The sequence below is a fragment of the Coffea eugenioides genome, chromosome 1, assembly GCF_003713205.1.
Source record: "Coffea eugenioides isolate CCC68of chromosome 1, Ceug_1.0, whole genome shotgun sequence".
Lineage (NCBI taxonomy): Eukaryota > Viridiplantae > Streptophyta > Magnoliopsida > Gentianales > Rubiaceae > Coffea > Coffea eugenioides.
In genome coordinates this window covers 10,254,504-10,281,523 of record NC_040035.1, presented here as the reverse complement: position 1 = coordinate 10,281,523, position 27,020 = coordinate 10,254,504, and the positions used below count along the sequence as shown (strand labels likewise).

Below are 27,020 nucleotides of genomic sequence, written 5' to 3'. Positions count from 1 at the left end.
AATTGGGAAAAAACACGGGACCTAGTCCAGTCAAAAATCTCCACTATCACAATAATGGGAGTACACAGGTCTACCCGAAATATTCGAATGACAATAATATCACCAGTTCCAACTAAGAAAACTTGCTACAAAATCACCCCCAAAAACTACAACTGTCAAAGAAGTGAGTTTGAAAAGGTGTTACCAAACGAAGAGGAAATCTGAAATCTGAATCAGTAGATGAGTAGAGCTTGATGAGAGGATCCCGTGTGTAAAATTTCGTCTCAATCGGGTTTCAAATCACCTTCCAATCAAGACCTTGAAGTTTCTCTCTCTCTAACTATTTCTCTCTCTTCGTGTCTCTCAAAAGTGGCGGCTGGCACTTTTTCTCCCATACAAGGACCGAAGCAATTATCTCCTTATGCGGCTGCTCTGTGTATTTAAGCATGAGAAGCCCTTAAGCTTTTGCATAAGTGGGTTGGCCCACAAATGGGCTGGCCCACACCCAACAAAATCTTGGTTGCAAATTTCATATTATTGTTCAATATACCTCATACCACAATTATCACCACATGCATGTTGAGTTTGAGTGAAAATAATAAAGAATTTGTTGGGAAAAAGTTCGTTTTCCAAACTATCTATTTGCTGAAATTTTTCCAGCTTTAGCCGAGAAGGATGAGAAAGGATTTTGCCAGCTTTCTCCATGGATTTTGGCTGCAAACTTTCATATTGTGATTTAATGCACCTTATAACACATTAACCTTATCATGCATGTGACATTTGAGAAGTTAAAAGGAAGAAAGGATGAATTTTAAAGCAGCAACAAATCTGGAATATCAAGACAGCAAACTAGGCGAAAAGAAGAACGCGGCAACTTTGGTTATTTTCTTGGAAATTTTGCTAGATCATAACTGAAATCCATGCTTTATGCCTTGTCTCATATTGTTAGGGTGATACATGTGAGTTTCTATGGTAAAAACTTGAGTTTTATGGCTGGTTTCTCGCTGGAATTTCCAACTTTGGCCAAGAGGAAAGAAACCTTGGTTATTAGCTTGTCCGAAGAGATATAGCTGTGATTCTTGTTTGTTGAATTTCGAAATTTCATGACCTCATTTCAGTATATAAGTAAGTACATGTAGGATTTGGTTGATAATTTAGAAGATGGAATGAAAAGTTGGGAAAGAAACATGGCTGTCCTTAGTGATTTGTAGCCGAGAGAGTGGCTGTGTTTTCTTTTAGTTGATTTCTATTATGTGAACTGAAATTGTGCAAATATTGGTCAAGAGTACTCTATAATCTTCCATTTTCCCTGTATTTTACACTTATCCTGACTAGAACAAGAAACATTGAGTTTTGAGGAAAGAAACCTAAATTGGTCAACTAGTTAGACCTTTTTGAGTCGATTCGAATGGTTGAGGATTTCAAACTAATTTCTAAATTTTCACTGAAAATTTTGACCAAACTTTAAATTAAGAACAACCCATTAGGTATAATGGTAAAATGCAAGTTGGATTTTAGGAGGTTTGAACCAAGAAATAGTGAACTTTGGAACAAAAACATGAAGCACGTCTTGTTAAAACCCGTTTTGAATAATCCTAACTTAGTACTTAGATTCTAGCTTTTAATTTTAAATTTCTAAGGTAGAAACGAACCAAAACTGATCAAATTCCTCTAAGTTACCTTATCAAAGTTTTACCTATAAATCTCATCCAAAAATCTAGGATAAAATCAAGGAACTTCATAAGATCCCCAAACTATGAAATCCTAGAAAACTTACTTACTTTACACCTCGATCCTAAATGATTCTTAGAACCTAAATCCCAACTTTTATTGACATATAATCACCTTAAAACTCCTCCTAAATATATATATATATGTATACAATTAAACATCTTGGATTATATATACACACACATATATATATACTTTAGTCAAAATAATCATGTGAGCCTTAACTTCACCATTTGGAAAAATTAATAGGTTTATAAATATCTCAGGTGCAGAGGGAGATTCAGCGGAGGGTCCAAGTATTGAGGTGTGAACTCAAAATATTTTAGGTGAGTGTTTTCGAATTTGTGTGTTTAAACTGCTTATATTTTACTTAAGTGGTGTTATGTGATAAATGTGCTTATTATGGAATATTGCTAGCGATTCATTGTAAAGTGTATTTCAATTGTCTCTCGTCTTCTACGTCGGAGGTGTACTTTATCGCACTTGGTTTAGTTGAGTTTGAACGTTGACAATTGACCAAGTATTACTGTAAGTGTGCATGAATATAAGCCGTATATGTACTTTACCACACCGGTTGAACTGGACCCAAAACCATTTGTTCAACGGGCTATTCGAGCCAGCAAAGGGTTTGGTCGAGTAGGACGGTAGTTTGGGTAAGTATTTCGATATATTCAAGTATTACCCTGAAGTTTGGAGATTATTGAACTTATGAATGAATGTAGGAGATTGTTTATTGTTTTGAAAGATATAAGGGGGTGATTTTGGCGGAGTGTGCAGTGGGATTGAAATGACTCTCAGAAGGAGCATGTATCCTTTTATATTGACTGAGTAATTATATTGTGAAATGTATAGTGTTACATAAACGGCTCTTAATGAGCACCGTATCCTTTTGAAAGTAATTATACAGTGAACTAGTGAAGTGTTCTTTACTTGTTTAATTTTTACTGGTTTAAGTGTTTATTGAATGTTGCTTGTTTGGAAAACCTCACTGGGCGTAAGCTCATTCCCTTAGCTTTGTTTTCCTTGCAGGAGTTGAGGTTGGAAGAAGCGTCAAGTAGGAATAGATGGTTTTGGGTGGTCAAATTTGTATATCGCTATTTAAAACTTGTATTTTGTTTCTTTTAACGAATGAATTTACATTCTAATCTAGTTGGCTTTGTACTTAAAACTGAATGTGCAGTTGTTTAATGGAAATATTATCTCTGAAGTTAATTTGAGTGAGTGAATCTTGACAAAAGTTAGGCAGGCGGTCCGCTAAACTCTAGGGCGAGGTCGGTCGTCACACCTTTGATCCACATGCCTGAGGAATCTCTAATGATCCTGTGATGCATACGCAATTTCAATGTTCTTGTGATGCATGTGCAAAATTTTTCAGTTTAGCTGTCTGCCAGATTGTGATTGGTCCCAACGTTGGCCATGTCCCGACAAATGATGCAGGTTTTGAAATGGCTGTGCAATAATTCAGAATTGGACATGGCCACAAGGAATCACGTTGCACAAGTTAAAATCAAAAGGCCACTAGCCTGTCCATGAATAATTGGTCATATATATGAACAAGACAAAAGGCCAAATAAAGAAAGTGGCAAGTTAGAAAATGGTACCAGAATCAAATCTTCTCGTTCGTCCTCACTTGTAACAGAGTGAAAATCAATACAGAGAAAGACCGGTAAATAACAGCCTGCTCAAGATCAATACAGAAGTGAAGGTGTAGAAGAAACTAAGCGGAGGAGAAAGGAGATCCAGTAGACAGAGGGGATTAACAAAAGAAAAGAAAAGAGGACCCTGCCAGTCATCAGAAAGATTTACAAAAATAAAATGGTAATTAACAAGTTCTAAGGGTGAGTAATAGCCAGGTTAAAACTATAGAACAATATAACCAGCAAAAAGATGACAGCACAAAATCATTACTGGTAACCACAACAATAAATATAGAAAACAGGAAAACTCTTAAATTACACTAGTTTAATGCTATGGTTCACCATAATTTTCTTGTCAAAATGTTTGAAATCCACTTGGCATTCAATGGTGAAAGAATCTTAGATTTTTATATACTTCCGCGGTAAGGAAATTGTTGTCGCATTTTGGGATTCGCAATATTTTGGGATTCGCAATTATTACCAACGGTGCAAGGCTTTTAAATGATTTCGGTTTAAGTTCCAGTAATACCCGACTCCAGCGCCTGTCATCCTATATATATTCGTTTCCCACCCAAGAAACAAAGCCATAGAACCTGCTACTAAACCAACGAAAATGGAAGTCATGGGGTTCAAATTAATAGCAATCTTGGGATTCGTAGGTTATGCCATTTACTGGCTTTATGGGATGCTTGATTTGTACTGGTTCAGACCAAAGAAGCTTGAGAAATGCCTTAGGGAACAAGGTTTGAAAGGGAACCCCTACAGGCTATTACGAGGAGACCTCTATGAAAGTGCAAAATTACTCAGGGAAGCTCATTCCAAGCCTATTCAGCTTGGAGACAATATCGTAAAACGCACGATGCCCGAAGTCTACAACTCTGTCCAATCTCATGGTACGTAACTTTTAATTTCTGAAGCACCACTTAATTGTGATTTTGCTCGCGTTCTCTTTTGATTTCTTCTCCTTCTTCTTTTTTTATTTATTTTTTTTGGTTGGAATACTAACGCAAACCGTTTTGTGCTGAACTAAATTTAGGAAAAAATTCTTTCATGTGGATTGGAAGATTCCCCAAGATAACAGTGACAGATCCAACACTAGCCAAAGACGCCTTGGTTAGACACGCGACATTTCACAAGAGTTTTCACGATCTTGATCCACTCATCCACATCCTTTTCGGTGGAATGGGCGCTGTAGAGGGTGAAGAATGGGCCAAGTATAGAAAGATCACTAACCCTGCTTTCACTTTGGAAAAGTTAAAGGTGTGATTTTCAACATTATTGTCTCGCATTTTCAACTCTGCATGCACCGGTTAGTAGTTGATATGACCCCTTTAACTGTTCCCTGTTTTATAGAGCATGTTACCACTGTTTCAATCGAGCTGCATCGATGCGGTTAACAAATGGACTAGTGTGATTCCTGAGGGGGGTGCAGCAGAGGTGGACGTGTGGCCTGGAGTTGAATCGATTTCAGCAACTTCAATTTCAACATCACTATTTGGGATTGGCGGCGAAGAAGGAAAAAAGATTGTCGGGCTTCTGAAAGAACTTGCCAATCATACGTGGGAAAAAGTAAACTCAGTTTACTTTCCAGGAAAGAGGTAAAGTTTACCCTTAACCAAAATTTTTTTTTCTTTATAAATATAACGTACACAAAATTCATGTCTTGTTCCTTGAGCCTCTTTTTTTTAATATTTTATTTTATTTTATTTTTTAAAAATTAATTATCAACTTCATGCAGGAAAAAAATTTTAATTAATATTATGTTCCTATTACCTTATGAAGAAACTCATTTGCTATAATGGAATTTTGTGTAGATATTATCAATTTGAAAAGTATAACTAGTAAACCTGCCTTTACGTATATAATCTTAAAAGCATGTCTATACAAAATGGGTGGTGAAGGAGAAACTGTCCAAGTCTGCCCCATGTTAATCCGATATTGGAATATGGCTATGCCAATATGCACATACATATATACTAACACATGTTACGCATATATATGTATGTATAAACTAGATTTGCGAACTAATTAAGTTCATTTAATCAATGTTAAGAATAAATGACCAAATTAAGAATAAAAGTTAAGTAAATGAGTAAATTAACAAGCAGTAATCAATCAAACAATGGAATATAGTCAAGAATCAGAAAATCGATCCACATGTTGTACTGAACTATTATCTGATTTATTAGATAATTAGTTTTGTGTTTGAATTTGCTGCTGAAGGTTTCTGCCAACTAAGAGCAATCTCAGGATGAGAGCATTAGACAGAGAATTAAGAGTTAAGATTACAGACATCATCAATAGAAAGTTGAAGGCAATGCAGGCAGGAGAATCTGGTGGTGCTGACTTCGTGGGGTTATTGTTGGAATCCAATCTCAATGAGATCAAGCTGCAGGGCAACCAAAAAAGTGCAGGATTGAGCATTGAAGATATCTATGCTGTGTGCAAACTGTTCTATTGGGCAGGGCAGGACACCAGCTCAACTTTGGTCCTCTGGACACTCGTCCTCTTGAGTAAGCACACTGAGTGGCAGGACCGTGCAAGAGAAGAAGTTCTCCAAGTTTTTGGGGACAAAATGCCGGACTATGATGGTATAAACCACCTGAAAATTGTAAGTCTCCCTTCAAGTTCCTAAATCATGCAGAAGTTTTGGGCGCTAGATTGGGAAGATAATAGGCACCTATTAGAAAAACTTTATGAAATTTCTTGATTTTTATTTTCTTTCTTGATGTATAGTATTTTCTGGCCACTCAATTGTATTACTCGTACATAGGTATCTATGATCTTGAACGAGGTTCTACGGTTATATCCGCCACTAGCTGAGCTCTCCAAAGTGGCTTCCGAAGATACACTACTTGGGAAGTATTTGATTCCAGCTGGAGTACAGGTCATGATGCCACAAATTCTGCTCCATTATGACCCTGAATTATGGGGTGATGATGTCTTGGAATTCAAACCAGAGAGATTTTCTGAAGGGATTATGAAGGCAACAAAAATCCAGGGTGCTTATTTTCCCTTCAGCTTCGGACCAAGGATGTGCATTGGGAATAACTTTGCACTGTACTCGATAAAAATGGCTATCGCAATAATCCTACGTACTCTTTCCTCAGAGCTCTCTCCATCTTATGTCCATGCCCCGATTAGACGTGTCACCGTGCAGCCTCAGTATGGAGCTCATTTAATCTTGCGCAGGCTCAAGAACCATAATTAAGATGGCCATGCAGTAATATTCCTATCGTAGCTTTGAACAAGCTACAGCATTAAGCTAGGCTGGATGAAAGCAAGCAAAGTGTTCTGTGCTTGTTAGAAAATAAATTTTATTTGCATTGTTGGACTTGGGTTTGTATGACAATAATATATATTTGTCTAAGTTTGAGTGAATGATTATATATTTCAGTTCTAAACTTAAATGCAGTTGTATTATTTGGCATGCTAGTTGTGAAATAATAATAATAATGAAAAAAAAAAGATTAACTCTGCAAATGAGTTGTGAAATTGAGGACAAGGGCGTGCAGGCATCCAAATACGAAAACACGTGGTCCGATAGCTTCTGTGCCAGCGGAACTCTCCCTGGCATTGATGGGAATAAAAGAATGAAAATCTGAGGACAACAACGTGGGGCCAGTGGAGTGGAAGTGTAAACTTTGCAGGGAAATTTGTCAAATTGATTCTTAATATTTTTATAAAAAAAAAAATTTCAGTTTTTAATATTTAAAATCAATCAAAATAGTCTCTAACATATAAATTATGAGTCAGTTTGATTCCAGTGCTCGTATTTGCTTATTTTTCCGACTAAAAGTTGCACACCTCTCTCACATGGACATATTTTAAGGATAAAATCGGACCACCCACTTGTCCGTCGGAATTAGCAGCACCTCTGCTCTTCTTCCTATTAGTCAAATTAATTGAACAATCAATATCTTCAGTCACAATAATGGATTTTGAACTGGTTTTCATCAACAATTTCCTCAGCTCCGAATTGGTATGCGCCTCAGTCAACTCAAGATTGTAAATGTCATACCCCAAGAAATTAGCCATTGCAGCAATCATGCTAGACTTACTCGTCCCAGGTGGTCCGTCCAACAAATATCCCCTCTTCCAAGCCCGGCCAATCCTCTGATAAAATGCTTCCCCATTAGCAAAATCTTTAAGATCAGCCATGATTTCGGCCTTTTTGATCGGATCCATAGCTAGCGTGTCAAAAGTGCTAGGATGCTTAAAGGGTATGGACTCCCAAGGATGGCCTCGGGAATCAAGTGACCCTCCACGTGAATTGGTGTAAAGCAACCGATCTTGATTATTCCGACGTATTTCGCTAGCTTTTTCCGTGACAAAAACTAGGTAAGATCCCAAAATAACCGACTTATCCTTCTTCTTCACGCGCAAAGTGAAGCCCCGCTTTTCTTCGGGCAACGGCCGCCAAGAAAATGTCTGGGCTTGTCTCTGCGTGACTGTGTTCCCACAGAACCGTCACGCCCTTGTAGTTGTCCATGAGGCGGTCATTGTTGGATAGCCTGAGGTGGAGTTGAGCCAGCGAGTGAGGCTCAGGCGGTTGCCGGAGATGGAAGCGGATCTGCTGAGGTACAGCTGGACGGCATTGTAGAGTTCATTGGTGTTGACGCCGTCGATTTCTGTGATGTCATAGTAGCAGTAGACTGAGAAGTGAGAACCAATTGAAGAAGCGATGGAAGAGTTTAAGGGATGCATAACTATGGATTAACGAATATTTTTTATTTTGAAATTATGTCCATGTGAGACAGGTGTGTTATTTTTAGCAGGAAAAATGAGCAAATACGAGAACTAGGACCAAATTGACTCATAATTTATATGTTAGGGGCTATTCTAACTAATTTTAAATATTAGGAACTAAAAAAGTTTTTTGTGAAAATATTAGGGATCAATTTGCCAAATTTCGCAACTTTATAAGTGGTGAGTCCAAAACCATTAAGGATCAGTTTGTAAATGGAAAAAATGCACTTTTTATCCCTAATGTTTAAGGTGTCAACCAATTTTGTTCCTAAAGTTTCATGCAAAACACATTGTATCCTTGTAATTTTATAATTTTGACTAATTTCATCCTTAAAGTTCACTCAAACACATTTCATCTTCATAGTTTCGTAAATTTGGCTAATTGAGGACAATTGATGAATTGTGAAACAATTTGAATGAAATGTCATCACTTGACCATGGCATACCCATTAGGAAAAAAAAACATTGGATCAACAAAAAGGTCAAAAATCTTTTCTTAATTCAATTTCTCATTTTAGTACAAAAATAAATCTAAAAAATTTTAGCCACAATTAATCTCTTCTTGATCATAATCGAACAAAAAGATCCAAAGAAAATGAAGTCATGGAAAAGAAACAACCTCACTGTTCAAATTTTGTTTTGTTGCATCATATACAAGTTTTTTAATTATCTATTTATCTTTCAATCTATTTGCTTTATCTCAAATACATCATATCACATTAAAAAAAGTGATCGTTTCCTATCCAAAAATATTTCTTGTTATTTCTGTAATTTAATCAATAATTGAATTAAGTATTAATAATACAATTACGAACAGGACATGTGATGATATTATGTTCAAATTGTTAAACAACCATTTAATTATTCTCAATTGGTAGATCTTATAAAACTATGAGGATGAAATGTGTTCTACATAAATTTTAGGGACAAAATTGGTCAAAATTATAAAACTATGAGGATCAAATGTATTTCACATGAAACTTTAGGGACGAAATTAATTAACACCTTAAATATTGAAGATGAAAAGTGCATTTTCCCGTTTGTAAATTATTTGGTCCGGAGATGGGAAAAGGCAAATACAGGAGTAATTTCCCAATTAGTGCTAGTTTTCAAAAGAAAAAAAAATCCCAAACAATGTCACTTGCCAAACTTCTTCCCAAAGGGTGAAAAACATAATAGCAAAATGCAATGCTTCTCGAAAACTTGTATTTCGCAAATGCAATGTTTCTATTGTAGAATAAAACAAATAAAGTGGAGCAAAAAAAAAGTCCACGAAATGTTGCATTTCCTAAATGCAGCTTTTGGAAAGTATGCATTTCACAAATGCAACTTTTTGAAAAATTCTTTATATTATGGAAAAACAAGCAAAATAAATTAATGCAAGAAAACTAGGAGGGGAAAAAAAAGCAAAAAATACCTTACTAGAATTTGGATTTGAGCAAATTGCGCGAAATGTCACTAAACTATTGCGAGGTGTTGGTTCTGATCACTAAACTTTTTTATTAGCCAAAAATATCAATGAACTAATAAATCTATAACGTTTTAGTCATTCCATGTATTTATGCCGTTAAGAGAGACGAAATGTCACTTTTTGAGAGGCAATTTCATCTACACAACTGTTAAAAAATTTATACCCTCGTTCTTCTTCACCCACAACCACCCATCACCTACATTGCCACCCACCGCCATCACTTCCGCCTCCGCTCTCCTTCCTCTCCCTTTTTCTTTCTTCTTCCCCCTCCTCCCTCTTCCTTCCCTCCCCTCCTCTCTCTTCCCTCTACACCCTGCCTTCTCTTTTCTCCCCTCCTACTGGAACCCCCCCTTCCCTCCTATTTTTGATCCCGACCAAAGTCCAGCTGCGACCTTCAATCCAAGCTCATCAGAGAACAACAACAAACGGCACAATCCCGATGCCATTCGGACACAGAGGCACTAGTCCATGTCTTCTAAGTTTTAACTAGGCTAAATAGTAGTACAAATTCAGTACCCGTTCTTGGGAACGAGGTATACCCTGGCTTTAATTAGTGACCCATTTCCAAGTTTAAACCCAGGGCTCACCGGGAAGCCCACCACCTGAGGCACACCACCACCCATTCGTCCACCACCAAGAACCCTCACCACACTGTCCATATACTGCGGATGGAAATCAGCTCCCTTAGTAGCCTCAAAATGACTAGTTGGTGGGTCCATAAAAAATGCCAGAAAATGTAGCAGCCAAACTGCCTTAACTAGGCCCAAAAACTCCCCATAAAATTGACTCCTGGGGTGGCTTCCGGCCTAAACTAGGCGGTGCTGCTCCAAGTCCCCGAATAACGACTCCTCTATTTTGGGATGAACAATTGCCAAATACTTCTTGAAACAGAAGTTCCCGAAGCTGCAAGTTGGAAGTATCCCTAACAGTTCAATTGGGTCCATGGCTTTCATGTCGCGGTACTGAGTGAAGCAATCGCGACGGTGCTGGTGGGGATGGATCACATGAGTTGCAAACTTGATTTTTTAGGGGCAAATTTGTCAGTTCAGTTTTTTGGTTGAAGTTTGTCTTCATAAACGACCCCTGAACAATATAGGTAGCTCCTTCTCCCTTTTAACTCATCAGACTCTTGTGATTTTGTGCCCAAATCTGAGATGGATTTACCAACTATTTTGGAATCTCTAATTTGTTGGATAGGTTGAAACTTCTCTGAGACGGGAGATTTTCTCATTGCCTAATCTTTGAAATCTTGAGGACAAAAAACCAACTCTTAAGCACCGCCAGATCCATACTTCTTTCCAAAGACAAGCATTTGCAGTTTGTCATAGCCAGCAAGCACACCAACACCAATAACAGCACGTAAGATGTTTGCACCAGCTTCCTTGAAGAGAGACCTTGCACCCTCATTCTTCAAGATCTGAGCAAATGCATCCAGGGAGCTTTTGTACTTCACTGCCTCACCAAATGTCATCATCGTCTTGACGGTGCTACCATTTAGATCAGCCAGCTCCTTTATGCCTTTGCCGGATACAGAACCATTGATTATGTAAAAGCTTCAAGGAAAAGATTGTGCGGACAAAATTGCCCCTCAAAAAGTGACTTTCCTTCTCTCCTAAAGGCATAAATACACGGAATGACTAAAACGGTACAGATTTACTAGTTTAGTGACATTTTTTACTAATAAAAAAGTTTAGTGATCAGAACCGACACCTCGCAATAGTTTAGTGATATTTCACGCAATTTGCTCTTTGGATTTTAAATAGTTACTCATAAGTCATCGTTTGTTATTTCATGTTTTATAGTGCGCGTGCTAACCTTAATCACTTTGGTTATTCCTTTATGGCCTACTTTTGCATTGTAGATGCTAAAAAAAATAATCTTTCTTTTCAAATTTTGTAAATGATAAAATAAAAAATTTGTGTAATAAAGGTGAAACAAATAAAAAGTAGCTAAAGATAGAAGAGTTGAAATGCATGTTTTAATATATATATTTTTTAATGTGCTCTCATACATGTCTGAACAAATCTATTGGTAACTTATTAAATTAGTACGTGATGTTAAAAGACACAGCTTAACAAGAGTTACAATAAAATTGTTTTTTTACTAAAAATAATTTTATTGTAACCCTTGTTAAGTTATATCTTGTTGTTGCGTTTGCCTTTGTATTCTATATTGGGAGTTTTATCAAAAGATCTCTTCTTTGAGTGGTTATAAATATAGTGGGTTTATTTGAGTTGAAATGTGTCAAAGGCACCAACTCGAGAGATTTTGGAAACTTTAGTTCACAAATTAAGAAAGGTTTTTAAATTAAATATCAAACTAAAAGAGTGAGTTAGTAGGCTATTTAAGCATTTGGATCTTTAAGTCCCTTTTTTTTTGAACTATCTTGCATTTTCAGCATTTAGTACTTTCAGGCTTAGGAACACTTTTCTAGATTTTTGTGCTCTCTTTCAGTAGTTAGTGCTTTTAGATGTAGATCGTTTGACCAAATCACTTAAATTTTGGTATGTCTCTGTTTGATATATTCGCTTTGTTATTATCTTTACTACATACTAATTTAATAAATTATCAATGAATTTGTTAAAGATATGCATAATAACATTTTTTTAAGCAAAAGTATTATTAGACTAGACATTTTATCTCATTTATTTTTAGCTACTTCATTTAGTAGTGAAAACAATCACTGAGGTATTAGTCTAAAAAGAAAAATGTGTGATATAGATACCGTAGCACCAGGAGAAAATGAAAAGACTACATGTAATGGGAGTGATAAAGAGATTAGAAAGCGTTTAAGGAGTCTATGGATCGTTTGTATTAGTTGTGCTGTTGTCGGAATAGAAATGAGAAGGAACATAGTGGACCCTAAAATAAATTATATTGTATTTGGATAATAGATTAATTGGGATAAATTTTTTAAAGTAATATAGTAACACTTTTTTAAATGATATATGTGAGATAAAAATGTGGTTATGCAAGTAAATAATTTTTGACAAATAATTCACTATCCAAATAAATGTTTTGCTTTGATGAACAATCCTGTGTTGAACTGACAAACCGAATGATTAGCCCTTGATTTGGCACGATGACAAATTCCACGTCGCTCTACAATAGGTTCTGACATGCCTTCTCATATGTGGAGGCTAGAAATTGGTCAAAAATGTGCAACAAACATTATTACAATAAATTTCATTCCCTTATTTAATTTTCCGTCCCCTGGATCCAATGTTATATATTACGTTCCAAGTTCCTCACACCAGGCAAAAAATTACAATTCATAGGCAAAATTTTGCATAGATTCGATGTATGTTCCCACTTGTAGACCGGGTGGTGCAGAATCGTTCACATTGTAGACACCAAAATTTTAATTTAATTTTATTTAATTTTAAATTTAATTTTATTATTTATTCTTATTTTTATTTTATTTTATTTTAGTTGATTAAGTTTGCAAAATGATAGTTAGTGTTTATTTTTTGCTTATTTTAGTAAATTAGCTTCATCATTTTTCTTTTTAAGACATTTTTGCATTAAATTTCTGAAATAAAAAGAAAATTCTCATAAAAAATTTGTTTTAATATTTTTAAATTCAAGTGCTTGACAATAAAATGAAAATTAGTGATGCATTTAACTTCTTTTTTTGTTACCCTAAACTTGTTTTGAAAAACAAAAAATAACAAAATAAAAAGAAAATAGGTGGAGGCCATGCAAACTAGTTAAGTGGGATGGATAGGCATTAGACAAATGTCCATATTTTTTACACCACAACACATGCTAAGCTAAGTGGCAGGACACTTGTTGATTTGAGAGAAATTTGGAGAAAAAACTGAAAAAAAAAAAAGAGAAAGAAACAAGGGAAAAAGGCTACGGGAAAGAGCAAGGAAAAAACTAGGAGGGTTGGCTGGAGGAGAAAAAAAAAAAGACGGAACTGACAAACAAGAAGAAAAAAAAAAAAGAAAAGAGGGAGAGGAGCTGCAGGCAAGGCCGAGAGAAAAAGGAAAAAACTAAGGGAGAGAAAGACCGAGAGAGGGAGAGGTGGAGAGGAGGTGACGGCTGAGGATCAAGAGAGGAAGCAAGGAAAGGGAGGGAGTGAAAGAGATTGGGAGGAGAACTTCGAGCAAAGAAAGAAAAGAAAAAAGAAAGGGAGAAGCAGACCCAGAGAGGAGAAACCAGAGGCTTCCAGTAAGAGGAGGGAATCTGGAGAGGAAGAAAGGAGGAGCTTCGGGCAAGAGAAAGAGGAATAAAAAAGGGTTTCGGCTGGGAAGAAAAAGAAGGGAAAGGAGAAAAAAGAAAGGGAGAAGAGAAAAAGCGAGGAGGGAAAAAGGAGGTTCCGGGGAGAGCAAGAAAGGGGAGAGGCGGCCGAAGAAAGAAAAAACAGCAAAAGAGAGAGAAATCTGAGAGGAAAAAGAAAGAAACGAGAGCAGAAAAATTGCTGGAAAATTTTGGTACCGGGTTGATGCAGCAGGCCTCTTTGGATCCATATTCTTGCTTCGATTTTAACATTTAAGCAAGTTCTTTATTTCTACATTATATAAAGGTGTAGAGAAACAGCTTTTCTCTTGAATTTTTCTCCAAAAAACACCGTTAACCCCTTCAAATTAGAGCTCCAAATCACGAGATCATCAACCCTGGGAAGCCTGCGACGGAACTTTTGGTGAATTCCATTTGGTTTTTCTCGCATAGATTCGGCGTCTCAATCATTTATGGGTAACAATAACTTCTCTTATCAGTTGATTTAACACTTTTCATGAGATCTTGGGGCCATTTGCGTGAGCTTTCTCTTTCATAAATGGGTTTCTTGGATTTTGTTTTCTTTTCGCATGGTTCCTAATGTTTTTGGAGAAAGTGGCTTTTGATGACTTGAAATTGTCAAAGGATTAGGACGGTTTGACACTTGATAGTTCAATGGTTTGGCTGAAAGGTGTTAGCTTTTGACAAACCCATCTTGGATTCACCAGAAAACTGGTTTTGTTCTCGGTTGATTGCATGTTTTTCCATTTTTGTTCTTCGTTTGATCTTCAATGACTTGTCTCCTGCATTTTGTGTTGTGTTAATCAAACTGTTTTGAAGTGTTTTGAAGTTTAATGGGTTGGGTTAATGAGTTTGCTGGCTTGGTTTGAGATTGAATAAGATACCTCAGTTGAATAGGCTGCAAAATTTCAGAAGGAAAAAACGAGCGAAGAAGAATAGCTTCTTCAAAGCTTTTGCATGAAAAGTTGCCGAAATTGCATTTTGACCCCCATATTTTGACTTAATTCTACTATGACCCAAAAAATTAAAAAAATTAATCAATTTTGTCCTTTTAAAATGCTATTTTTCTTTGATATGCTCTAATGTGATTTTTGGGCAGACTATTTATGAATTTTAGGATGCAATTTGAGGTTTAATAATTTTTGATAGATTTATAGTTTTTATTTGAATTATACTCCATCCGTCCCATTCATTTGGTTATGTTTGGGGAATCCAACTTTTTAAAAATAGTGATTTGATTGTGATGTTTGTTCTTCTCTTTCCAATTTTACCCCTCAAATTCAAATTTTAAATTTGAATGTATGATTAAAAAGAAGGGTTATATTGGAAAAAAAGTGTAAAAGTTGCTTTGACTTTTCTAACATAACAATTGTTTTGGGACATCCCAAAATGGAAAGTATAACCAAATGAAAGGGACGAAAGGAGTAGTAAAATAATTAAAATTTGGGTAGTATTTTTGTTTTGGGGTTTGATGAGAGGATTTTGACTTTTTTATGAATGTTAGCATTTTGTTTTGGTAGGCTTCATCTTAAGCCCTTAATTTTATTTTATTTTAATTTAGACCCTTAATATTTGAAATAATAATAATTTGACCCCTCAAACTTCTATAATTATTCCAATTAGGTCCTTACTTGTTTTAATTTCTTGAATATGGGTTGTTTACTTTCATTTAAATGCTTTAATTGTTCAATTTCATGTTTATTTTCATCTCTTATGATTATTTGTTAATTAAAGCGATACCTTAATCATTTTCTTTGTGATTAGAAGCTAAATAAGGGAAATTTCATTTCATTAGCTCACAAATTCAAGGGAGGTACACTCTACTCCATTATTTTGATTTTAGTTGATCCTAGGTGCTCCTATGTGACTTTTTGTGCGTAATGGCATGCTCTTTTGAATGTTTTTTTATCTCATCTAGTTATTTATTCACTTTATTTGTTTTAATTTTGTCTATTTATTTTAATTTAATTTTTTATTATTTGAAAGGCGATTAAATGCCAAATTGTAATAGTTAGATTATTATTTCATTTCATTTCATTCTCTCCCCTTTTAGATTGTAGTTAGAGCCCCCAAATGTAATAGTTAGGTCTTTATTCGCTTTTATTTGTTTGCACGCTTGTGTGCTTATGTGTTTACTCCCTTTTTTAGAATCTTTGCATCTAGATATCATACTTATGTGCTATATACTATATGTAATTTATGTGTTTATTTGCTTTTATTATGTTTTATATGACTTATGGGATTATAATAAATGCATGACGTTACCACACTAGTCCAATGCTAGTTGTGGCCCTTTTTACTATTTCTCACTAGTCCAACGCTAGTTGAGGCCCTTTTTTTCGATTTCTTACTAGTCCAACACTAGTGAGAACTTATAGACATGGGTTAGTTCAACGTTAGACCCTTAGAAACCGTCCACGCATTAGATCATGCTCGTGTGACAAATCACTATATTTCATGCATATTTTCCCACTTTTTAGGATCCTTATGATCACTTTTGCATGATATTTCCCCTAATAAATATCCCCTATCCCTATGTATAAAAACATGACATTAGACTTGCATTTCATTTAAGGAAAGTTAGACATAGGTTAGTTCATTTGCTTAGCCAAAAATTAGGAGAATTAACCCTTTAAATATGGGATATAGACGAGTATGGCCTCTTAAGCCTTAGCACACTCGTATTCCCTCTATAAAAGGGAAAATTGAGTCACGAATTTTAGCCCCCCCTCCCGCACTCGTTATGATGCATTCCTTTAGGTCATGTATATATGTATAATTATTATTTTCTTTTCTTTTCTTTGAATCTCATATTTTGCATACTCGTGACCTCTTCAAAGAGTCACTTTTGGGCATCGCAATTTAATGCGATTTGCACCAACTAAAATTCGAAGAGACATATTGACTCTTCCGATATAAATTAGGTCTAGGTTTACATTCATATAGTGACATCCAGTGTGATAAATTTTTAGGTTAAAATAAGAAATTTTTTTGACTAAATCACGCAACTAACCTTAGTTAGGTTGAAAGGGTGCATTGGATTTTATCCTTGCCTTCCCTTTCTTCAACCGTGACTCCCAAACTCTTTTCTCTTAATTTTCATAGACTTGAAGTCGTTTAAAAAGGGTTTTTTCTACTTTTTTAAAAAAATTCATTTTAGCTAACTTGTACACCTTAATTCAATACTAAGTGGCGACTTCTATTTTCCTTAAAAAACCCTTCTTAGACTATTATTTTGGAGCCAAAACCGTTGCACTTTTAAGTCCCATTTAGGCCCATTTTTTATTTATTTTTTAAAGATCAAAAACTCATTTTCACTCAAAATTAATCAAAAATTCATTTTATAAACCCGTAATTTTATTTTTTTTCAAAAATGGGGAGCGACATAAATCATTAAACTAAATTTTTTTTTACTTCAAAAATCAAAATACTCCCTCAAACACAACTCACGCTTTGTTCACTTCTCCAACAGATTAGTATGCTTCCTGAGACTTCTCAACTCCACTTCTCGGATCCGTTTGGGGTTGCGGTGTTTTTAGTAAAAAAAAGCACTTTTAGCTATTAAAAGCACTATTAATGCGTTTGGTAAACATTATCACATGAAATTATGAGTGGAGATTTTGGTGTTAAAATCACTTTTAGCAAAATTTCAAATTTGGTGCTTTTAGAGTAATTTTTATGATTTAAAAAATAAAACAATAAATTTAATCATTTCATCCTATATTATAAACTAAATAAATAGATAAATACGTTTAAAAATTTTCAAATAACATATTATTCAGTACAATAAGTACTTATTGAACTATATGTTCAAATACTATATTTAAAAGCACTTAAGCACTTAATAAGCATTTTTATTAAAAAAATTATTGAAAAAGTATTTTTCAATAAATTATCTCAATCCCGAATGGCCCTCAATCCCCAGTAGAAGTGCTTGTACTTCCCACCATCCACCGCCCAGCCAACTCATCACCACCACCATTATCAACACTTGCTTACCTCCACCCATTCGCCCACCCATGATTTCGCTCATTTCCCTTCCCTTTTTGCCATCACCAGCACTACTGTTGAGAACCACCCACGGCCTTCATTTTCGTTCTCGTTCACAGTATCTTCTTCCCTTCTTTCTCAAAAAATATAAGATTTAGATTTCAATGTTTTGTTGTTAAGCTCATAAGGTTTGCAGAAAACCCAGATCTGCACCCAAGATTGCAACCTACGTCTAAGCAAAGAGTTTCTTTCATGTTCAAGAAACATACGCAGAGCAGAATGCTCAAGAGCTTCTAAAGATATTAAGAAAAAAAAAAGTTTTGAAGACGTGGCAAATTTTTCATTGCTCGATCTACAAGTTGGCTCGTAGGCTTAGGCCGAGGTTACACAAGTCTTTATCCTTATCATATAATTCAAAACAATTGGTCATATGAAAATAAATTTAGTCCGGTTTTCAAAACAATGGTCTAGCCAGGCGTTTGAATTTCCTACAGCTTGCCCCACACTCAAGTCAACATTGTTGTGCTATCACAAACGTAATGATGCGACAGGTTTAGGGATGACAATTTCTGTCACGACCTGAAAACATGACACAAAAGTAATACAAAATTAATAGGTTTGGGTTGACATTTTGTGGATTCGAGTCAGAATCGGGTCAAACCCGTTGAACCCGAAAGAAAACATTTGAATTCAGGTCACCTAAGGGTTGACCTGATAACCCGTTTATGAATTAAAAATAATTTAATAAATATAAAAAATATTTTATCGAACTAAACTAAGTTATTATTTTTTCCTCCAAGGCATTAATTACTTAATCCTAAATGAATTTGTTTAGCTTGTGTGAAGTTAGAATTGTGATGTTTGGACAAATGATGTATTACATTATTTTCTACATTTAAAGCGTTTTAATTTATTTCAAATCTAGTTAGGGATAAAACACTTTTACTGTATTTTAATTTATTTCAAATCTGGTTTGGAATTGTTTTATTGAGGTTTTTATTACTTGATTATGTAATTAGTTTTGTGCATAATTGGTTCTGTTTGAAATTATAGCGGTAGACTAGTAAATTGGAATTATATTTTGGGTCATATCAGGTGACCCGCCAACCTAAAAATTTCGTGTTCGGGTCAAGCATGTTGACCCATCGCGGGTTGGTGGGTTATGTTCGAGTCAGTGGGCCTCCTGTTATACCCGGGTCTTGATCTGATCCGCCAATCCATTTTTGACCCGATTGCCACTTCTAGACAGCTGCATCACGTTTTACCTACTGTAGAACACCTCGTACAGTTCCATAGAATCATCCATCTGAAAAAGATATGAAAGAGGATACGGCAGCTGCTTTGTTTGCAGTTCACAAGCAATACAAGCAATAATTGCTGTATTTTCCTGCCAACTTCGGAAAAAAGGATGGATTAGTGAGAAAGGAAGAAAGATAGGAATAGAAGTGGAACCCATAAAAAAGGGCATCATAAAAAAGTTCTATACATTGATAATGTATTGATTTTTTACATTAGCAGCTTTAAATATATGTCATATGTGCATAATTTAAATTTTAAATTTGAATTTATTTTATGTGACATGATTCAGTTGGTGTAAAACAATCCTTACACTGAAGGTGTATAAAAAAATTGTTTAAAAAGTTTTCACTCCTGAAGGGTAATGTGGACAATAAAGCAAGAATTTTTATGACATTAACATTAAAGTTGTGGCATTATCAACTCCCATTTTCAATATTTGTTGCCTGAATATTTAAACGTACCTACGCTTGACAATCTGAAAATTAATACTGATAGACATACAGCACCTAATGCTCTAGGTTAGAGCTTTTTTTTTCTTTTGGCAAAACTCTATAAATGAGGGATGTTGGCTCTAAATTTTATTTATAAGCAAAATTAAAAGCACGCGGAAAGGGACAAAAACCTAACCTCGCGCAAATGATACAATATTTAGAATAGGAAAATACAATAATTAAAAAAGAAGCACAACTGCAGCAGTAGTAACAATTAAAGATTTAAATAGGGTTATTATCACTTTACCCCCTTACCGTTTGGTGTCATTATCAATTTTCCCCTTAACTTTATCTTTTAGTCACTTTACCTCCAAGACTAACGGTCAAACTTAACCGAATTTGTTAATTAAAATAAAAAGACATGTTTAACCCTTAAAATTATTATCATTTTACCCCCATAAACTATGGTCTCATTATCAATTTATCCCATAGAGTTATTTTTTAGACAATTTATCATATCATTAAACCAACTTAGCAAGTTAAAAAACTTTAGAAGAAAATACATTCCTCTTTGCATAATAAAAATAATAAAAAATTTAGAGAGCTCTTCTCCTTTTTAGTATCAAGGAAAAAAGTCAAAATATTAATTTATTTCTTCTTGGCAATCTTATTAATATCAAAAAAGAATAGAAAGATGGAGAGGGGGAGGGGGAGAGGGAGTGAGCTCAATTCTTTTTTTAAAAATTACAAATAAGGAAGAATTGAATACTTTATTATTTTAAAATTATTTCACTTTTCTGTTTACTACCAAATTCCAATCCTAATCCCGACAACCTTAATGTAATACGATAATGTTAGACTTTTCTTTATTTTCTTTCTTTGCAAAATCTAATTTTCTTTCTTCTTCTTTTCTATCTTTTTTTCTTTTCCTAGTATTAATAAGTGTGAAAAAAAGAAATTTGAGAAAACCCTTTTATTTTTATGTTTTTCAATCTCTCAAAGTGAAAAAAAGAAGAATAACCATTCCAATTTTTTTATTTTTAATTATATATAAAAGGGTAAATATATTTAAAATTTTTTACCATACTAGTTAGATTAACAATGAGATAAATGCCTAGAAAATAATGTTAGGAATTAAAATGATTGTATCACTATAATCTAAACAAATAAATTGATAATAACATTGTAGTAATGCTATAAAATAAAAGGGTATTTTTGTCTAAAATTTCTTAACATGTTGAGTTGAATTACTTATGGGGGTAAAGTGATTAAAAGATAACGTTAGGGGATAAACTGATAGCAGTGATATAGTTTAAGGGGATAAAGTGATAATAATCCATTTAAAAATTAAAACTACGCCCTCTAGAGCAAAGCGCGCACTGGACTAGTAATTGTACTTAATTGACCGGCACCTCAAGGGTAACTACAGGCATTAGTAGGCCACTAGGCGGCTGGTGAAAGTAATGCAGACATTTTTTTTTTCGATTAAAAAAAGTTTGGGTAAGTTCGCCTTCAGTCAACACCATGCGTCAAAGTATGCTTCCGGAATCACATGTCGTTTATAAAGGTTTTTACGGATCGTCCATCAACACAGTTCTCACATCGACAACGAAATTCAAATAAATGAGCTTTTATAAGGAAATTACAGGTCCTTACCAACTAAGCCAACTTGTGTTGATGGCACAATTTATGGGGTCAAACCAAGTGGACATTTAAGAATTACTTCTGTCAACACAAGGTTCAAGGAAAGATCTTGAGAAGGACAGTCAGTTTGGAGCGTTGTCTAGAAATATTTAGAAAAGGAAAATGTTATTTACACTCCTATTTTTGTTAATCACATTTTCATTATTATTTTAATTATATAATTTTCATTTACTAGAGTATATGATAAAAAAAACAGTGAGAGTATAAATAATAAAAAATGGAGTGCAAATAATATTTCCCTTAGCAAATTCAAAATGGAAATTCAGGACAAGCTACAACTAATCAACTTTTGATGAAATGTTTCGCTTAGTTTTGAGCATACAGTCTTGGATGACTTTGACCAAATTTAGATAGCAAAAAAGAGAAATAAAAAAACGTTACCAAATACATTATTACTAACTCTGTTTATGAAGACTGAGAAGAAAAGGAGCAAGTAAATTTCCGGAGCATAAAACAGCATAAATCATTGTCTAACGGTCCAGAAGATGCAATTTATAGTCTATACTTCACAAAGATTAGCGCAGTCAGATAACTAAGGGAAACATGCCTGACAAGTTGAATTCTGACTCGTTCAAACTGGTTGATGTAATTCTTATATAACTTCTGATATAAATTCCTATAACTTGAGTACAAATTTGAATTATCAACTCATATAACTATTTTGGTGTAAAGTTCACCATTATATCAAAACTGTATGTGTTACACCGATGGATTAAGACTTGCACGAATCAATTTGAACTAGACATACCTACACAATCTAAAGCAACTTTCGCCCGAATGTCTCATGGTAAGTCCCTCAAGGATATATAAGAATAGCTGTCGTTCACTGTTGAGGATGAGATTGTAAAGGAGCCAAAACATCAGCTGACGAGTAGGTTTTCCTGAAAACTTGACTCGAGGAGCCATTTATTTGAGAAAACTATAATCTAGTCTTTTAGATCAAAGCATAATGGCCAAGTAGAATGAGAACCCAAATCCAGCAAAGAAAATTGACTTGAGAAAATCTCAGCTCTACGTGAGAGTTGAATATCATGAATATGATCAAGTATGTAGACAATCAACAGTTGAGAGAAAAGAAATGTCACCATAACTTTGGTGATACTTTATGAGACAAAAATAAGTGCATATCAGTTTAGATAGTAAATCAACCAATCAACAATCCGTCAACAGACGCGTTTGAGCAGAACAAATCGGTCAGTATCTTTGCGAATTTCCTGATCAAAGATTGAGCAACTTTCTTCAAGTTTCTTAGCAAATAGATCGAACAGTTGATCGACAATGTCTATTTCGAAATGGTCTTTGATGAAGCCCTCAAAGACAGATCTGGTCTGCAAGCAAGTCATTTTTGCATCAAAAGGCAAGTGCTGCATTGGGTGATCCAATATCTTTATTCTTTCTGCTTTAAATTGACCATTCCCTTTTATAACCAGGTCTAATTCTTCAATTGATGGAAAGTACATTGGCAAGTTGAATGAATACACTTTTTCTAGACTGATAAATCCCTGCAGCATACATAAACAAGCTGCCACAAAGCCAGAAGAAATCATTTGAACTGATGAGTGTGACCCCCAATACTTGCATTACAGATCAAATTAAAATGAAGATGGAAATTGTCAGATCCTACCAAGTTGGCCATCTCAAAAAGACATGATCCTAACAGCTCTTGGAGGAAGCCTGCACCGGTATTAAAAGGAAGGGTGCCGCTCGGAACACCGGGTAATTAAATCACCAAAAGGCCGCCTATGACAAGTTCTTCTGCTCTAGCATTCAGAAACCTGTTGAGATCTTTCCGGAACTGAGCAAAATATGCCTCTGTGACTTCTTTGTTTGTGCCCGAACAATATGTCTTGCTTTTGTTCCATGCTAATGAATTATGATCTCCAACTTCTTCTGGAACCTTGAAACCAATGGCGTGCATAAGAAGAATTAGCCAAATGAAGGCTAGCTTTAGGGAATAAACGCTTGTAGAAGGAGCCAGGTACAGCTGCAGCAAATTATCTTCGGGGTGAAGGGAGGGATTTGAAGAGAGTATTGAAATCATTGTCTACAAGATCATTGAAGAAAACATGGACGTCGAGAGGTGGGCTCTGTTGCAGAGATTTGTTCTTTAGCTCCACTGCTTCAACAATGTTCTGTACTGCAAGGAATGCATTGGGTCCAGTGGAACATCCATAATCAGCAATCACAAATGTCTTTGGCCAGTCGTTTTCCAGCTTCTCCTTAATTGCTTGTACAATTTCACATTTTGCAGCTTCAATCACCCCTTTCTATAGGAAGTGTGACACAAAAATTCACATGCACAATGTCAATTGAGTGGTATGTGATGGAATGGTTTTGTGAAAATGAAAAATGAAAAATGAAAAAAAAAATGTTTCAGGCTTAGCTCTTAGAATCATTTCCACCAGCCATAGGGTGTGATTCAGGCTTTCCTTTAGTTTTCTTGTAGTGATTTCCATTATTCACCATATATTTACTGCTCTCCACAAGTGTTTTGCATGCAAGACTTGCATGATTTCCGTTCTCCATGTGGAGTCCAGTTTCCAGACAAATTTCGTTGATGCCATAACAACTTAAATAAGCCTTCGTTGATGCAAGGGTTGATTTTCCACGTGAAGGCCTCCATTTTGGTTGAAAAACGGTGACTAAACTATTTAAAATGATACTATTTGGTGATCAAACTTTTTTTAAAAAATTTTTTGGTCAAAAAGAATCATTCGACTCCTTAAAATAAAATATATTTTTTTTGTCAAAAAGAGGTACTCAACTTCTTAAAACATGTTAAATAAGACGACATGATCTAAAAGACTTAAAGGAGTTAAAAGGAGTTTAATGACACTTTATACTAAAAAAATTCGTATCCAACTGTAGTAGGTAGTTTTTACCAAAGGTAAAGGCTGTTGATTTGTTAGAATAAAGGTATTGATAAAAGAATTATTGGACCCATGAAAAAATATATTTGGAAGAAAGAATTGGTGTGTGACGGCACCACAAATATATGTGGTCAACTTTGGTGCGTGGTTCTTACGGTGCATAAAATGGATTTAAAATGTCGGGAGACCAACGGCATCTTCTTTCGTGATTCTACGAATTTTTTCACTTATCAATGGGGCAAAGAGCAATGATGGAGCCAAGGGGGACAGAGGGGGCCATGGCCCCTAAGTTTTGAAAATTTTAATTCATAATATGTAAATATGTGTGTAAAATAAAATTGACCTCCCCTAAATTTTTACAATTTTAGTTTATATTATAAGAGTTGAGATATATATATATATATATATATATATGAATTAGTCATCTTTGAATTACTTTTTTTCTTCAGAAAAAGTTATTTATTTTTTATTGTACTAATTATTTAACTTTCAAAAATTAAACATATAATTTGATGTTCCATAGTAAATTGACCCAATGTGATGTATTAGAATAAAAAGACCCAATTCATAATTGTTAAAAGCAAGAACTAGTACGTCTAAGAATAGAATTTCAATATTTTGAGCTCGACATTCCAAATCATCATGAATTGCAAGAATTATCTGGTATTCATGAGTTATGTCAAGGCTTGGTGAAGACAAGAAAATCAGTGATATATCCTCTTATTGACAGATTTATTAGACTTGTTCTTACTCTTCCTATATCAACTGCAACTACAGAGCAGGCATTTTCAATTATGAAAATAATCAAGACAAAGCTCCGAAACAAGATGGAAGATAATTTCTTGAATGATTGTTTAACTGTGTATATAGAAAAGGAAGTTGCTAAAAAATTTAGCAGTGATTCAATTATAGATGAATTTAGTTCTATGAAAGAGCGTAGAGCTCAATTTACTTCTAAGAAAAGATGTTGAAATTTCAAATTATGTTAACATAACTTTTATCTTTTTTCAATTGAAAATAGTTACCTTTATATTACATGGTTATATATATTGCATAGGTGACATATTGGAGAGCATCTTCTCATAATGTGCAAATTGTATGGTTTGTGATGTTATAAGATATTTAATCAAAAGTTATCTTTTTTGTTAATTTTTGTTATGACTATACCGCATATTTATGAATAGACATACCTTTATAATTAAATTTAATATTTGATATTTTTAGATGTCATATATTTAAATAGAAGAAAATTATTTTGAACATAATATATTAAGATAATTTTATTAGGAAAAAATTTTGGCCCCCCCAAAAAAAAATCCTGGCTCTGTCACTGGCAAAGAGAACCGCCGAGCCAAATCACAGTACCCATCAAAAAGAGATTAAAGTCCCTCATCAAAAAGAGATTAAAGTCCCTCTTTGTGTTGTAGGTCAGGGATTCGAACTCTACCTATAATGAAAAAAATTCAACGGAGGTGTCAGAACACCTCTTTGGTTTAATAAGTTCTTATATTTACTAGTCCCTTATACATAGTTTCTTTAGACTCCCATCCCCCTTAAATTAGGGTATAAAAATGTTATCATTGCTGTAAAAAAAAAAAGAACGGGGGCAAAGAGGGTACAAACAGCTCAAATACAAATCTGCTTCTACTTTGCTTAAAAAGTTAAGGCCTTCTTTGGAAATGGGTTTTTTACCAAAAAAATCTATACGTTTTTCATGAAAACATTTCCCAATCACTTTTTTACTGCACATGTATCAAATCGTTATAATACATTTTCTACAAGAACTCCAGAAAATTGCAATCTAAACACAACCTAAAATTTTGAATAGCGTCCCTTCCATTGGGACGAAGGAAGTACATAACAGCAATGTGTTAGGATCCTCTCCATTAAATTTCTCTCTATTGGTTTCTCTAATTTATTTATATTTAAATTTAGATAATATTATTGATTTATGCAATTGTGTCATTGCTTTTCTTTTGATTTTTAAATCAACATACTAAGAGATGATATTTTTTAAAATATTTTGAAATTTAATTTACACAAAACATTTGAATGGTAAAAATGGGTCAAAATCGTGACAAAATTTGTACTGATCAATCAAATGATAAAACTTGATAACTTTCATACAAAATTCTCTTTCTAATTAACACAAAGAATAAAATATATTATGAGCGGTGTTGATTTTTGAAAATAAATTTTAAATTAATTTTAATGTTAAAAGCATTAACCGGTTCTAAAATTTACTCTCAATTATACTTTACTTTTCTCAATTCAATAAATAGGCACTTTGCCCCCTTCCTTATATTTTAAAATAAAACTGCCCCTTCGATATTGCTTCCAATGCAATAGAGAGGGGGTTAGTCCAGTAAGAAGCACTTTTGCTCTCTGATCATGCCTTTCGCTGCCCTTTTTCGTCCATCATTTTGCATTTTTTTTTAAAATTTTGGCTATACAATGTTCAATCATTGTGTCACATGGCTGTCCTCCAACTGCTCAACTTTCCAATGAATCGAATTTATGCATTCATAATTTTTTACCCAGCCAGTTTTTTTGGCCAATGGCCATCTTTTTGCTTACATGTCCAAACATTGATGCATGAAGTGCACCTTTTGGTTAATAACACCTCGTTCCCCTGAATTTACGGGGTGGTAGCACTTCACCACCCTAAATTTTAAAAATATATATTTTACCCCCAAATGAATTATATTTGTACTTTTAATTTTGACAAGCTCATGTACATATTTTGCTTTCCAAATTATACCCAACCTTCTTATTTTCTTAGTAGTCAGCTTTTAACTTGTTGCATTCTCTTATTATATATTCATCAAAAAATTCTACTATTGCATGATGTGATGTTGGACATCAGTTTAACTAACTTATTGTGTAGACTTGTGTATAATTTAGCATCAGTTTA

At 34.4% G+C, this 27,020-nt stretch overlaps 1 protein-coding gene and 2 pseudogenes across 1 annotated transcript; 1 reads left to right on the top strand and 2 right to left on the bottom strand.

Annotated features, from left to right (window-relative positions):
- Positions 1–3,954: 3,954 nt before the first annotated feature.
- LOC113749585 (secologanin synthase-like) lies at positions 3,955–6,615 on the top strand. Its single transcript, XM_027293377.1, has 5 exons — positions 3,955–4,240; positions 4,384–4,607; positions 4,701–4,945; positions 5,571–5,958; positions 6,121–6,615. Exons 1-5 carry the CDS (start codon positions 3,961–3,963, stop codon positions 6,556–6,558), a joined length of 1,575 nt encoding a protein of 524 aa, XP_027149178.1. The 5' UTR covers positions 3,955–3,960; the 3' UTR covers positions 6,559–6,615.
- A 524-nt stretch (positions 6,616–7,139) lies between these two features.
- Positions 7,140–10,286, bottom strand: LOC113767578 (annotated as a pseudogene).
- A 12,113-nt stretch (positions 10,287–22,399) lies between these two features.
- Positions 22,400–23,762, bottom strand: LOC113767572 (annotated as a pseudogene).
- Positions 23,763–27,020: the final 3,258 nt, after the last annotated feature.

Bases quoted from the DNA above. Each gene is read 5' to 3' on its own strand.
- LOC113749585 (XM_027293377.1), top strand. From the start codon at position 3,961: ATGGAAGTCATGGGGTTCAAATTAATAGCAATCTTGGGATTCGTAGGT. The intron at 4,241-4,383 runs GTACGTAACTTT...AACTAAATTTAG, and splicing joins CAACTCTGTCCAATCTCATG to GAAAAAATTCTTTCATGTGG. The intron at 4,608-4,700 runs GTGTGATTTTCA...CCTGTTTTATAG, and splicing joins TCACTTTGGAAAAGTTAAAG to AGCATGTTACCACTGTTTCA.